Here is a 14,859-nt window from a genome sequence, read left to right on the forward strand (position 1 = left end):
GGGGTGGTTACGGATAAACTGAAGTGCTTATAGGTAATCTGAGGTGGATACCTGTAATCTGGCGTGGTTACGGGCAATCTGGAGGGGGTCATTGGCAATTTGGGATGGTGAGAGGCAAGGTGCAGTGGTCAGAGGCAAGGCGCGGTGGTCAGAGGCAAGGCGCGGTGGTCAGAGGCAAGGCGCGGTGGTCAGAGGCAAGGAGCGGTGGTCAGAGGCAAGGTGCGGTGGTCAGTGGCAAGGTGCGGTGGTCAGAGGCAACGTGCAGTGGTCAGAGGCAACGTGCAGTGGTCAGAGGCAACGTGCGGTGCGACTTGGGGGGGGCACAGTATCACTTTTTATCCCCTGTCACCAATCATTCATGGTGACGGGATAAAAAGTGCTGGGGAGCACATGGCACAAGCGATCAGCGGTATATAGTATATACCGCTGATCGCTTGTACCGGGACCCCACAGGGGGCTCACCGATCACTGACCCATGCTCTCCACTACCTCCGGTGGCGGAGAGCATGGGTGTTTCATTCATTTTACTGTTAGATCACTGTGAACAGACATTAGTCTGTTCACAGTGATGGCGGCGGCCATCTTGGATCTGATGGCCGCCGCGGGGAGGGGCACTAGGGGGGCTGATCTGGGGTCTGATTTTAGTTATTTCATCTTCCCCCACCGTGGATTCACGGTGGGGGGAGATGAAATACAGCGGCGGCACCGGCCCATTAGTGACCGCCGTTTCGGCGGTCACTAAGGGGTTAATGGGGGTCAGCTGCGGGATTGCAGCTGATTCTTATTATCTCCGGTGCTGCACTCAGATGAGAGCGGGATCGCTATCTCTGCAGCGATCCCGTTCTCATCATAAAGCCCCGTCAGAGCAGGAACGTATATATACATTCCTACTGCACAGGGTATGTGCAATAGGAACGTATATATACAGATTGCTGACGTGAAGGGGTTAAACATGATTTAAATATGAAAGCATTTCTGGAACTGTAGTGTTTAAGAGCTATAGACTCACTAATCCCCACATGTGCCTCCATTGTTTTGTTGCCCTTGGTTACAACCCAATAAGATGGGCCAGGCATGCCCAGTTCAACTGCAATCTCCAGGAAGTTCTGGCAGTTGGCTTCCCTTAGGCTGCATTCACATGTCCATGATATATGGAACTGTATACTACGGACCAGACCTCAGAACTCCTGACATCATTATTCAATATGATAATGTGATTTGCGAAACGGGTAAATGTCTGCGCTACTGCACCGTGTCAGTACAATACTGCAAAATTGTAATTCTTTTGGAGCTTACAACATCATTTTGAATGATGATGCCGGGAGTTCCCAGGTCGAGTCTGTAGTATGTAAGGTGTAATACAGATGTAATACAACAAGACAACACTACAGCCAGTGATTGGCTAAGCAGGCTGTCACTGCCGAGACAATTCCATCTTAGAAGTGCTAGCGGGAGTATTCAGCGAGGGACCCAAAGATGCGGCAGGTGGTTCCCGGAGGAGCATGAGTAGGTGAGAACAGGCTGTTTAGTATGTTGCATATAAGAGATATATAAAAAGAGTACCCTCTTTAAGTGATGTGGAGAGAAAGTTAGTTGCTGATGGAAGAATATTGAAAATGTTCCCTGCTTTTTATAAATTAATAGATAGAATAAAGTTTAGAATATTTTTATTTTATTCCATAGTACATTACATTATCCTGAGATAAGATCTCATAAAAAAAACATTCCCTTCTGCCCTAAAGAAGAATAAATCATGAAAGGAGGCAGTAGTTATTCCATTAGCTAAATTAGAGGTAATTGTTGGTGAAAGATTAGTGAGGAAATAGAAGGTGTAGGTTTAAGGAGGACTTTCAGGGACATCCTCTTAGTCACTACCCCATTAAGTGCCTCCTAACTTTGCTGTTTACTATGAAAAAGATGTAGGGTGCCTTCACACCTACCGTATCGCAGCAGAAAATCCGCTGCGGATCCGCAGCAGATCCGCAGCAAATTTAACTAAATGAATGAACACAGCATCAAATCCGCACTTACAAATCCGCTGCGGATCCGCAGCGGATTTGACAGTGCGTATTTAAGGCTGTGTTCATTCATTTAGGTAAATCTGCTGCGGATCTGCAGCGGATTTTCTGCTGCAATACGGTAGGTGTGAAGGCACCCGTAAACAGTATTTCTGCTAATGTTTGAGCATATAGCAGTCTAGGTACTGCATTGGCTATGCAGAACTTACCTATTACTCTCTTGTCTTTTTTGCAGTACTAGTACTGGGTTTGCTATGCATTAGACAGTGGTAGGATTTTCTCCTGGTTTAGGCTATGTTCCCACTACATATGAGACCGGCCGTTCCGTGACCCTGGCCGGGTCACGGAATGGCCGGATGATCTTTTGGCCGCAGGGTTCTGATGCGGGCGCATCAGCGCCCGCCCACATAAGAACCTCCCATAGCACACAATGCCGCTCGCTTCACTGTGTGAACTGACAGGGTTTCCTACGGCCGCAATTCATTGAATTGCGGCCGCAGAAAACTGACATGTCAGTTCTTTGCGGTGCCGCGCGGGATCCCAGCCAGAGTGTATACAATGTGTATACTTTCCGGCCGGGATCCCATTGAAGCAGAGGCAGTGTTTCACTCCACAGAAAGTACGGCCATTGTTGCCAATGGCAACAACGGCCATACTTTTACATTGTGTGAACATAGCCTTAAAGTGGGTATATACAATTCAAGAAATAGATGTGTAACTTGAACCCATACCGTTTAAATAAAAACATTAAATATCATCTCATACACTGCTTGACAAGTATTCAAAACAATTGTGCCGTGTAGTTTAATTTTAAAAAATTCTGAAAATTAGGACCTCTGCATCCATGAATATGTGTAACAAGGGACCTGGTTCAAATCTAAAATCTGTGCAGAAAGGAGGAGGAGAACAGAATAAGATAGAAAGGAGATGTTTAGGAGGAAGATAAGGCAAGCAACAGAGAGGGGGAAAAAGTACTGTAGCTGAAAAAGAGCAGGAAGCATTAGATGGAAAGATTATTATAATAAGAGAAAACAAACAATAAGCTTGGAGTCTTCATAGAGAAAATGGGAACAAGTTTTTATAAGGCAAGTCAGTTTAGGAAATAAGGCAGATAAGCACAAAGGATTTTTGGACTTAAAGTGGTTTTCTCAAGATTTAAATCATTATGCTCATTTGTAGTAACTTGACGTGTCATCAGACATATAAAAAGTTACGGATCGCACTGAATCTCACTGCTGAGACCCACTGCCATTCCAAGATACACTCGCTGTCCAGCACGCCTTTCGGCTGTGTCTCCCTGGCTGTCAGTCATATCCAGCTATTTTGCCTGATTGCAGTCTATGGAGCTAAAGAGTTGTATGTTCATCCAGCAGGACGGTGAGGCACACTGCCAGGCACTCCATCAGGCTGTATATCAGGCTTGTAGTGGGTCTCAGCTGGGACACCTGATGCAATCAGTAACTTTTGATGATGTTTTAAAAGTTACTACAAATGACAGTAATGCTTTAAGGGTGCTAACACACATGACAGATGCGCAGCGTATTTATCTCAGTAAATACGCCAGAAACTCGCAGGTTGCCTCAATGCAATTTTTGTGCTTGAAAATCGCACGTGCCTATGTAGAAAATCAGTCGAGAATCAGCAGCGAGTTTACTTTCCCATAGAAAACAATGGACACCAATATTGCTGCGTATTATGTTGTGAGAATCTCACAGAGATAAATACGCTGCGCATCTGTCGTGTGTGTTAGCACCCTGAAGCTTTCCTCTGCCACTCCATTAACTCCAGCAGTTCACTCCTCTGCCACTCCATTCACACCACCATTCACTTTACCAGTCAGCCAATCGCCCCCATATCCTATATATCATGGGGTAACCTCTTTAAATAACAAAGAAAAAAATGAGTAACCATGTGATGACCCATATATTATGGGATTTCTAGCTTATATAGCGTAAATAGAATTTGTGTTTTTAATTTAAATATTTCACTACCTCTGACATACCAGACACGAGTGGTGTAGGCAGACCAAGCAACTGCTTTGGGGCCCCTCAGTGAAATGTCATCTGCCTCCATGGTAGCTACGGTTCCTGCCTGCCAGTGATGTCACTTGTGTGCTGGGGATCTGGGAGAACTGAACGCTGCAGGTCTGCGCCAGGTCATGTGAGTATGGGGTGGGGGTCCGTACAGTTTCTTGTTATGAGGCCCATGAATTTTAGCTATGCCGCTTCTAGACACTGTCATAGCTCAAGTATGTAGGACTGATCTTACATTTTTGTCTTTTAATGGTATGGCTATATCCTAGTATGTAACCTTTCAGCACCATCCCTATCTACTTTTGTTCTCCCTGCTTTGTATAGTACTTCATTATTTACGTTTATTATTTTACTTTTTGTCTCCTTTCTTCTTTGAGTTTATGCTTATTTGTTTAGACTTAGTTCACATATGTCTGGTGATGCGAAGCTTCCCCATATGGGAATACTGGATGCAACAAGCCAGATCCATAGCACCTGGCTTCCCATTGCGTGTAACATATGCTGAAAGGCGGCACTGCACCAGACTATCTGTGAATGATCACCCATAGTTGCCCTCTCATGTGCTTGTGCTGAATTAAAGAAAGCTGCTTGCAGTGTTTCCCAATCGTGCACAGGATATGTTTCCTGATTATGTCCCACCTTAAATGACTGCTTACTTCACCTCCTTGCCTGCTTCTTAAAGAGGCCCTGCAGATTAGGTTAATATTCATAATATGTCTTTGTCTCAGCTACTCCCTATAATTCATTACGAATTCCTTTTAAACTCTCTCCACCTGCTGGCTCTTACAGAAACATGGCTATAACATACTAACACCACCTCCCTTGCTGATCTAATTTATGGTGGTCTACATTACTATTACACCCCAAACTTGGGAACAGGAATACCGTGGAGGAGTTAGAATACTTCTTTTGGCACATTGCACTTTTTTCACAGATCTGAGTGAAACATCCTGATATGTTCCTAAAGTGGGTGTATTTTGTAAAGTAAAACAGCTGTGCTACATCTCAAAATACACCTATGTTATGTAATTATTTCCTATTGAATTACCTTGAATTTGCTGTATTTTTTTACACACTGATTTGCATAAAACACTTAGAGTCACTGTCGTAAATTTTTTTTTTGTTTTTTTGCAGAAATCAATAGTCCAGGCGATTTTAAGAAACTTTGTAATTTGGTTTATTAGGCAAATATGCCATTATCTGCATTTAAAAAGACTTTCCCCAGGTTCCCCCCCTCCTCCTCTCCTTTCTCTCATCCACTGCTCAGAATCAGGAAATCTCGACTGTTTTACATCAGTGGGATTCTGTCTGTGCTATGGAGAGGGGAGGGGGGAGGAGGGAGGAGGAAGATTATTCGCCAGCAGAGAACAAAGGATTACACAAAATTTTTTAATGACAGTGACACTTTAAGAAATGGCGAGGAAATGTGCATAAGAACTCCCAAAATGCTCCATGAAACAAAAAAAACATTGTCTCCAAAAAGTACTAAAATAAAATTGAAAATCAGGTAGGGCTGGGCGATATAAACGATATGCCAAAATATCGTCATCAATTCGGTTGACGATATAGATTTTTGGCATATCGTCATATCGCGATATACCACGGAGTGGTAGTGAATAAGCTTCTCACTTACCACTCCGTGGTACCGCGCTGCAGGGCCTTCCGTTCACGCATCGTCAGCGCGCTAGCGCGCTGATGCGTGTGACGTCAGGTCTCCCAGTGCATGCTGGGAAGAAGACGCGGCCCGTCTCGCCTCGCGGACTCCATCAGCCAGCCCTGCAGGAAAGGTAAGTAGCAGAGGGGTCGGGGGCGGCAGATGGCTTGGCATGGGGCTGATGATGGCCCTGGCTGGGGGGACATGATGGCTGGCACATGAAATGGCTGGAAAACTGAGGGGGAGATGACTGGCACTGGGGGGGGGGGGGGGGGCTGATGACTGGCAACGGGGGGCTGATGACTGGCAACGGGGGGCTGATGACTGGCAAGGGGGGCTGATGACTGGCAAGGCGGGTGATAACTGGCACAAGGGAGGGCTGATGACTGGCACAGGGTGGGCTGATGGCACAGGGGAAGGCTGATGACTGGCAAGGGGGGCTGATGACTGGCAAGGGGGGCTGATGACTGGCACAAGGGGGGCTGATGGCACAAGGGAGGGCTGATCACTGGCACAGGGTGGGCTGATGGCACAGGGGAAGGCTGATGACTGGCAAGGGGGGTGATAACTGGCACAAAGGGGGCTGAAGGCATAGGGGAGGGCTGATCACTGGCACAGGGGAAGGGTGATGACTGGCAAGGGGGGGGGTGAGTATACACACACAAAAAATTTTATATATCGTGATATATCGTTATATTGTGCATGCATCAAATTATATCGTGATATAAATTTTAGGCCACATCGCCCAGCCCTAAAATCAGGCTTATTTTAGATGAAAATACAAGTGTATTTTGGAGCTTGAGGGTGCGTTCACACCTACAGGATCTGCAGCAGATCTGCAGCAGATTTGATGCTGTGTTCAGTTATTTAAATGAAATCTGCTGCAGAAAATCAGCTGCAGATCCTGTAGGTGTGAACGCACCATTAAAATGGAAATGGTAGGTATTGCAAGCCAAAACCAATGATGAGTTAGCCAAATGAATTTACGGTGCAGAATACAAAGCATCACACATTACTCTAGGCTCAGAACACTTTAGTTATGGGAACTGAAATTACATTAATTAAAATTCTGTGGACAAGTGAAATTACAAGTGCCGCTCTGGCTCTCTCTTTTTATCTCTCTCTCTAGAGAGCAGAAAAAAGTTAATTGAACTGTGCATGGAACTTTCCTTGAATAAAATGGGTTTTTCTGTTGCTTTTCAAAATGTATTACTGATTCTCCTTTACCCAATCACTTACTATTAAATATGGTTTAATTTCTGAAAATGGGGTCCTGCCATTTGAGGATTCAGCCATACCCTGTGAAGCTCCATTCATGCTTTGACAGCTCTGATTTCTTGTGTCTTATCTGTATGGAGCATCACAGGCACCACATACTGATGATGGGACAGGATGACGTAAAGTAAGGGCGGGAGCGTCATCTTTGTTATCATGTACTTAGAGGAGACAGGAACACAGCAGAACCATCCCAGAGCTAAGCATGCTGGTAAATGTGTGAAAAAGAGACCTGAACATAGACATTAGTAATGATCAACCTCATTATTGTTCCTTACACTTTCCCAATTGGTGTAAAATCCATTCTGGTATCCATGGGTAAGACCATGCCGGGTTGGTTCTGTACACAGTGTCAATTGGATCAGAATGGGGGTCGTGTGCACTACTGACCTGGCATGGTGCTGTCCATGGATATCTAAACTTCTGGCATACATCATGGAAGGTATGCTTTAAAGGGTTGTTCTCATCACCGAAGTGCTTTGCATTAGCAAAATAGCTTTCTGTGAAGTTTGGCCCCTTTCTCTATCTTTACTGTTATTGCCTTGTTGCCTAGGTTTCTGACCAGCTCTTTCTGCTCTTAGAGTGGTGGGCGGGCTATGGCACTCTTAGGGCTGGGATCCTTGGGGGTGGTAAATACAGCTTTACTCCTCTCCACTCCTCTCCCACTGAACTTATACACATCCCCAGGGCTTGGATTGTCCATGGAGACATGTTTAACCTCAGTGGGACACAGCAATGCCAAATGTATTCAGCTCAGCACTGCTGTGTCTCGTCTTTATTCCCCCGGAGACACAGGAAGTGAGTGGGGACACAGCAGTGCCGAGCATATTCAGCTCAGCACTGCTGTGTCTCGTCTTTATTTCCCTGGATACACAGGAAGTGAGTGGGGACACAGCAATGCCGAGTGTATTCAGCTCAGAACTGCTGTGTCTCGTCTTCATCCCACCAGAGATACAGGAAGTGAGTGGGGACACAGCAGTGCCGAGTTTGAATCCCCTTTAATGTCAGACATTTAAGGGCCTGAGACATCCTGTTGTGGATGGTACTCAATCCGTACCAGACTGTTGTCTATCTGCTCCAAATTAGGTATGCTTATATATATATATATATATATATATATATATATGCATATGCGTATGAAGAACCACTATGACGCCATGTCAAGGTAAAACTCGTTTATTATAAGCGTTACAGAAGGCTATATAGCAGCAAGAAGTCAGAACCAAGAGGGGAGTTATATAGATAAGATGCCAGGCTATTATTTGCCATTGACAGGTTCCTTATTTGCATAGTGGGTTGTATTACATAGCTCATGAATTACATAGTCATACACAGACTCTTTCCATTAGGCGTTGTCCAGGATATGGGGGCCATCTTTAACAATAGAATATACAGAATTGTCTTTATTTTGACAACAATCCCAACATACATTATATAATGTCAGGAGCTATCTGTTATTGAAGTGAACATGTTAGCAGCTAAACAGGGGTAAACATAAGCCGATGCCCAGAAACGGGCTTCTCATCAGGATTCTGTGCATAATTTTTTTTTTATTTCCATAGTCCTTTCTAGCAGCAATATATAAACCTTTTTTTAAATATATTAATGAGGCTCAAGTGCGTTTCAGTGCGCCAAGAGTTAAGGCTGTAATAGGCTTGCATAACAAGCCTATTAGCTGGCCCCATAAACATGTGGCCAGGGCTATAGGAACATCACATGTTTGCGCAGCTCTTAGGGCGGGTTCACACTACGGAATTCTCGCGGACAATGTCCGCGGAATTCCATCAGCTGTCCGCCCGCACGGGCACGCGCTTTTCCGCCGGCTCCATAGACACCATTCTATGGGCCGGCGTATTCCGCGATCCGCTAAAAGAAGTGACATGACACTTCTTTCAGCGTATAGCGGAATACGTCGGCCCATAGAATGGTGTCTAAGGGGCCGGCGGAAAGGCGCCCAGATGTGCGGGCGGACAGCTGACGGAATTCCGCGGACATTGTCCGCGAGAATTCCGTAGTGTGAACCCGCCCTTAGCCAGCTAATCACCTCTTTATTCCCAACATCTGTGTGGTAAATAAGCCTAGTGGCTGTCAGACAAATGGGGGTGGATGTTTGCAATTGGGCATGGAGTCAGGAATAGGAGGAAATGGGCTGGCTAACCCTAGTTTTTTTTTGCAGTGCTTGGAAACACTTAACGGACTGGAAATTGGAGGGCAATCAACCTCAAAAATAAGAGTTGCCAAGTAATCAAAAATTGCCATAAAGGAAAAGCGGAAGATCTTTTATTTAATCTAACAAATAATAGCACAAAGACACACATCTAAAAACACATGGAAATTGCCCTATAGAGATAGTATAGTAATAGCAGAGTGGTAACCAGTAAAAGATGACTATCTGAGGATTTTACTATACCCGAGTGCTGTGCTGGTAACAAAGTTAGGCAGTTAGGCAAATATTCATGCAGTTAAAATGAAAACATGTTTCAGCATACTTAGGTGGCGGACAATTATGGGTTGCTTGGTAACTCTTGGTTTTGAGGGAAATGCCCCTTGAGGATTTTTCTTTTTTTTACTTGCAAATGAACTCCACCTTATGCTACTATATCCCTCAGTATAAATCTCTGTGTTTTTTTAAACATTATTTATTTTTTTATGCAGACTTTTGTGATTTATATCTTTTTACCTGTCCACATTCTGTTCCTGTGTAATTATAGTTTCACATTAAAGAATGTATCCCTTTTGCTTCAGTGAAATATTTATATGCATTTTACACTTATACCAACAGTGTTCCTATATTCCTAAATGTGAGCGAGAAAATCAGAAAAATTCAGACAATGTTCTGCAAAGGGAGAGGTTTTGGAACAAGGAAATTGGATTCCAGCCCTTCACCTGTTATTTTAACCTGCATAGAAGGTAAGCACATTTACACATTTAGCATATTATGAAATGTATACCCCAGAAATGTTTTTTTTTTTCATATAAGCTTAACATAGGCATAGGTTTTTACATATTTTTTTTACAATAAAGTTGCACAATGCACATTCTGTATTTATTATTCATCTTAAGTCTGGGTTAAAAACCAGAAGTCATTCCATTAAAGTTCTCCTGTGGTCTGTCTCTTTTCTCCCTGAATATTAGCCGTAACATTTTTAGAAGTATACCTTCCAAGAGGGGAGACGATGCATGTTGTGAGCACTTCATGTGTTATATGTACAGAGCTCTGAAATCAATGGTGCCTAACCCCTTCCCGTCATATGACGTACCAGTACGCCATGAAAAGCAGTTCCCACATACTGGTACTCCATTTTGTGCAGAGTGCTGATAATGCTGGTCAATGCTATGCAATGGCATAGCATTGAGCAGTATATGCAATCTAATGATTGTTTGTAATAGTCCCCTATAGGGACCTTAAAAGTGTAAAACAAAATGTATAAACCCCTTCTTAATAATACAATACAAATCTTCCCCTTTTCTTATTTTACACATAGAAAAATCAAAGAAAAAAAAAAGTCCCATCTACACCAAGTGATAACATTCATAGCTTACAAGTCATAACACAAAAAAGCCCTCATAAAGCTTTGTACAGTATATGGAAAATTTAACAAAAACGCGAAAATGTCCTCAAGGCCAAAATAGGCTATGTCATGAAGGGGTTAAAAATAAATAATAATAATAATACCATAATAGATGTGGGTCCTCAGCAAGTGATTCCTATTTTTAATGTCTTTATGCCCCAACAGAGTCCCTCTATAAAGAAGATCTCAAGTCCAGTGTGTCTCATGAGCCTTATTTAAAGGGGTAGTTTAAGCAAAAAAAAAATAAAAAATTTAAATTAACTGGTGCCAGAAAGTGACAGAGATTTGTAATTGACTTCTATTTAAAAAATCTGAAGTCTTCCAGTACCTATCAGCTGCTGTATATCCTACAAAAAGTGGTATTCTTTCCATTCTGGAGAGTAGGAGAGGTTTTCTGGTTCAATGTTTTTATTAGTTTTTTAAGAACAAATTACAAAAGAGAAAGTCTATAAGCACTGACTTTAGTGCCAACAGTATAATTAACGTTTAGAAACAACAGGAATAACATTCGGTATATTACATAAATATAAAATTGTGGTAACATACATTGTTACTGCACTGGACAGTTCCTGACATGGACAGAGGTGTCAGCAGAGAGCACTGTGTCAGACTGGAAATAATACACCACTTCCTGCAGGACATACAGCAGCTGATACGTACTGGAAGACTTGAGATTTTTTTTTAAAAAAAGAAGTACATTAAAAATCTCTGGCATCAGTTAATTTGAAAGATATTTTTTTTTGTGAACTACCCCTTTAACTTTTAATAATTATCAGGGCAATGTAAACATTTGCTGCTCAAGATTTTTCACTAGTATTATACCATCCAAATCACCACAGTTTTAGGGGTAGGATATGTTATGAACAATGTAAATTTCCAGTGTATAACTCAGGACTTGTTTAGCGATCCGCAACACAGGACTTGCATGGTGTCACTACACTAAAGAATCCATCATTTTGCTCACTGTCTGACATGTCATAGACACGTATAAGAAGTTGTGTATGAAGATCTAGGTGTTGGCTAGTATATTCTCTAAAGTTGGCTCTCTGAAGTGAGCTAAAGAAGATTGATGGATGTTTCGCAGGATGAGGGCCCCTTTAAACTGTGTGTGACCATATTTATTCTGCTTTAAAAGACATTTGCTATCTATTCCTTACTATATATTTTACAACCATGCCAGTGTTGTAATAGGAAAATGGTCTATTGTGAAACATTCTTTCCATAGATAAGGCTATAAATTTAGGGTGTAAAATTTTTCTCTTTTTACCATATAGCCCTGCACAAAGTATATTAAAGATCTGCAGGCAAAGTGATTTAGTTGCTGTTCTACTTCAGCTATCTAGGGGTTTTTACTGAAGGACAATAGACAAACTGCACTGACTGCATTCCCATGCAGCCTGCCGTGATTGATTAGTGGGAGTTAAGCTGCAACGACCAATTCACTGTTCTGTCTTTACTGCAGAGTCAGAAATTACACTGCTGATGGTATTCTGAAAGCACACCATGTATTGTAGGAGAATAGTGCTTACTGATTCCATTATAGCTTCTCTGCCACAGTGGAATCAGCAAGCCCAAAGCCGCACAGGTCTGGCAGATGGGTCAAGTTCCAGTTGGTTTTAAAGGTTGCTATAATCCATGTAATGTTTTCAATATGTGATGTATCTCTGTATTATTTTTATTTGAGGTTGAAGTTAGAGGCCTCTGGTGACAAGAGCTTCTGTGCCGGGGTCCCTTATGACGTTCTGCACCTGTGTTCCAGGAGCTTAGATTTATCAAGCTGGGCTGCATAACAACCCATCAGTGAGAGCTGTATTCTGATTGATTGATTGCTATAATGGTCTGTTTACATAGAATGATAATCGTTTGAATTTTCGCAATAACGATCTCATTTGAGCGATAATCAGCTTGTGTAAACACAGCAAACGATCAAGCGACAGGCAAGAAAATCGTTCATTTTGATCTTTTAACATGTTCTCAAATCGTCGTTGGTCGTTCGCTAAAAATTCGCAGATCGCTTCGTGTAAACAGTCTTTCAAAGATTCACCCTATGTGTGAGATGGGCTTAAGTAGTCTTAAAACGAACGCAATAAAAATTTTTCTAAGAAATTTTCTAACGATTTTTTAACAATTTATTCATCTAAACGCTGATTGTTATAAAAACCAAATCGTTGCTTCAAAATTGTTAAACGATCGGTTGGGCGAATTATTGCTTCGTGTAAACAGACCATAAGGCTTAGCATCTCTAGAATCATGATACCTTCGAGCACAGATATGTATAAATGATCAATATCCAGGACAGCCAGGCTAATGCAAGCATGGGACTGGTTGCTGGCTGACCATATATTGTGTACAGGAGCCTCCTGACTCTTCCTCTACAGTAGGTGTTGGAGGAGAGAAAGATCTGGCATGATCTGGCATGAGTCTGGCAGCAGCTTACTTCCCCTCATGTAATGTGTATGGGATTGTAAGAGATAGCCAATGGCAGAAGAAAATTCATCTAACTGTTACAAAATGTGTACAGCTGGCTTAAAGCAAATTTACCATCAGGTACATAACTTTTTTTTCTTACATTACCCGGTCGGTGCCAGCACGGGGATCCTGGTGGCGGTCCTTTTTTCCATTAGAATCAATGGAGGCACGTCTTAGAGGGGAAGGGATATTGTCATTTTGGGGGGCGTTGGGCCCACCTCCAGTGAATAGAGCCGGGCCTGTGTATGAGAAGAGAGCGACACCAAGCGCGGGGACTGGGTGGTGTTTTGAAAAAAGGACTGCGTCACTGAGTTCCCACGTCGGAGTTGACCGGGTAATGTAAAAAAAAGAAAAAAGTAATGTACCTGTACATTCCCTTTAAGCCTACTTTTACCATTTACAATTCTGCTTATCACCACCAGGCAACAAAATGCAACTGACAGAATTATAAATCGTGTTAAGACTTGCCGAGAGTTTGGACTAACTCGAGCATACTTGAAGTTCGCTCATCTCTAATAAATACATATAAAACACTAAGGTCGGGGGGGGGGGGGGGGGGGGGGGGGGGGTTGTTTGGATCCATCATTTGCAGAGTTTTTGATGTCTTGTCTGTATAAATTCCCCAGTGCATTTTTACATTGTGCTCTGACTTATTACATTGTAGCACAGACTTTGATAAATAAGGTGCAGCTGTGCAAAAACAAAGTCTGAAGAGATTTAGACTGACAGCAGACTATCCATGGAAGCCTATCTTTGCGCCTACATCAAATCGTCATAGATTTTTCTTTTTAGTTTTAAAAGAGGCATCGGTGGTGTTGAGTTTAAAAAGTCACTAATTGTGCAAAATGTAAGCCAAAACCATGCTTAAAAGGGTGCAAAACCTTGTTAAATCCCCCAAAAATATATATCTTACACTCTATTACATACAGTTAGCCTGTCCTGCACAATAGTAACAGATGCTAAATTCTTAAAGGCTTTTATAATACACGTATGTTACATTTATAGGGCTGCATGTGAATAGTTCTTAGCGCTATATATTTTTTAATAACTTGTTAGATAGGCAAACACTATTTTCAAAAATATATGAGAATAAACCCCAGACTAAAATAAATCCAAATACATAACCCTTTGGTTGCAACCAAGGCTCATTAGTGGATTAAAGGGGTTGTCCAGGTTTATTACATTGTCTGTCCACAGGATAGACCATCAATGTCTGATTGGTAGGATGCTAACATCTGGCACCCTCTCTTCCATTAGCTGCTCATTGGAGCTGCTGCATCAGCTCCATTACAGCGCAAACAGAGCCAGAGGCCCTGCACTGTCTATTCTTTAGTAATGGTTTGGGTTACTGCGATCAGCTCCTACTGAATTGAATGGGAGGTGAACTGCAGTAACCAACTCCACCACTACACAGTACACCCGGACAGCCCCTTTAAGAAAGAAATTCTCATGATAAATCAGTTGTAGAAGAGTGTTAGAATAGTAAAAAATGGATAAATAAAGTGCCATATGCACCCAATGTTTATACATCCCAATAAGCACTTGAATTATGAGTGTCCAGCCTGATATGGGATCATATGTAGCCATGTGGGAATTTAAGGGGTTACTTCAGCTACTTTATTGCAGAAACAGCACCAAACCTGTTTATGGTCCTTTTACACGGAACGATTATCGTTCGAATTTGCACGATAACAATCGAGTTCGAATGATAATCCTACGTGTAAACGCTGCAAACGATCAAACGACGAACGAGAAATCGTTCATTTTGATCTTTCAACACGTTCTCAAATCATCGTTGGTCGTTCACAAAAAAATCATTGATCGTTCCGTATAAATAG

General features: G+C 42.4%; 1 protein-coding gene across 1 annotated transcript in view; it reads left to right on the forward strand.

Moving 5' to 3' along the window:
- KCNMB4 (potassium calcium-activated channel subfamily M regulatory beta subunit 4) overlaps positions 1 to 14,859 on the forward strand; it is a 70,826-nt gene that overhangs the window by 33,743 nt on the left and 22,224 nt on the right. Inside the window, exon 2 of the mRNA XM_069955907.1 lies at positions 9,763 to 9,890. Within this exon, the coding sequence (XP_069812008.1) occupies positions 9,763 to 9,890 (128 nt within the window). The remainder of the gene's footprint in view (positions 1 to 9,762; positions 9,891 to 14,859) is intronic.

The sequence above is a fragment of the Dendropsophus ebraccatus genome, chromosome 1 (assembly GCF_027789765.1).
Source record: "Dendropsophus ebraccatus isolate aDenEbr1 chromosome 1, aDenEbr1.pat, whole genome shotgun sequence".
Lineage (NCBI taxonomy): Eukaryota > Metazoa > Chordata > Amphibia > Anura > Hylidae > Dendropsophus > Dendropsophus ebraccatus.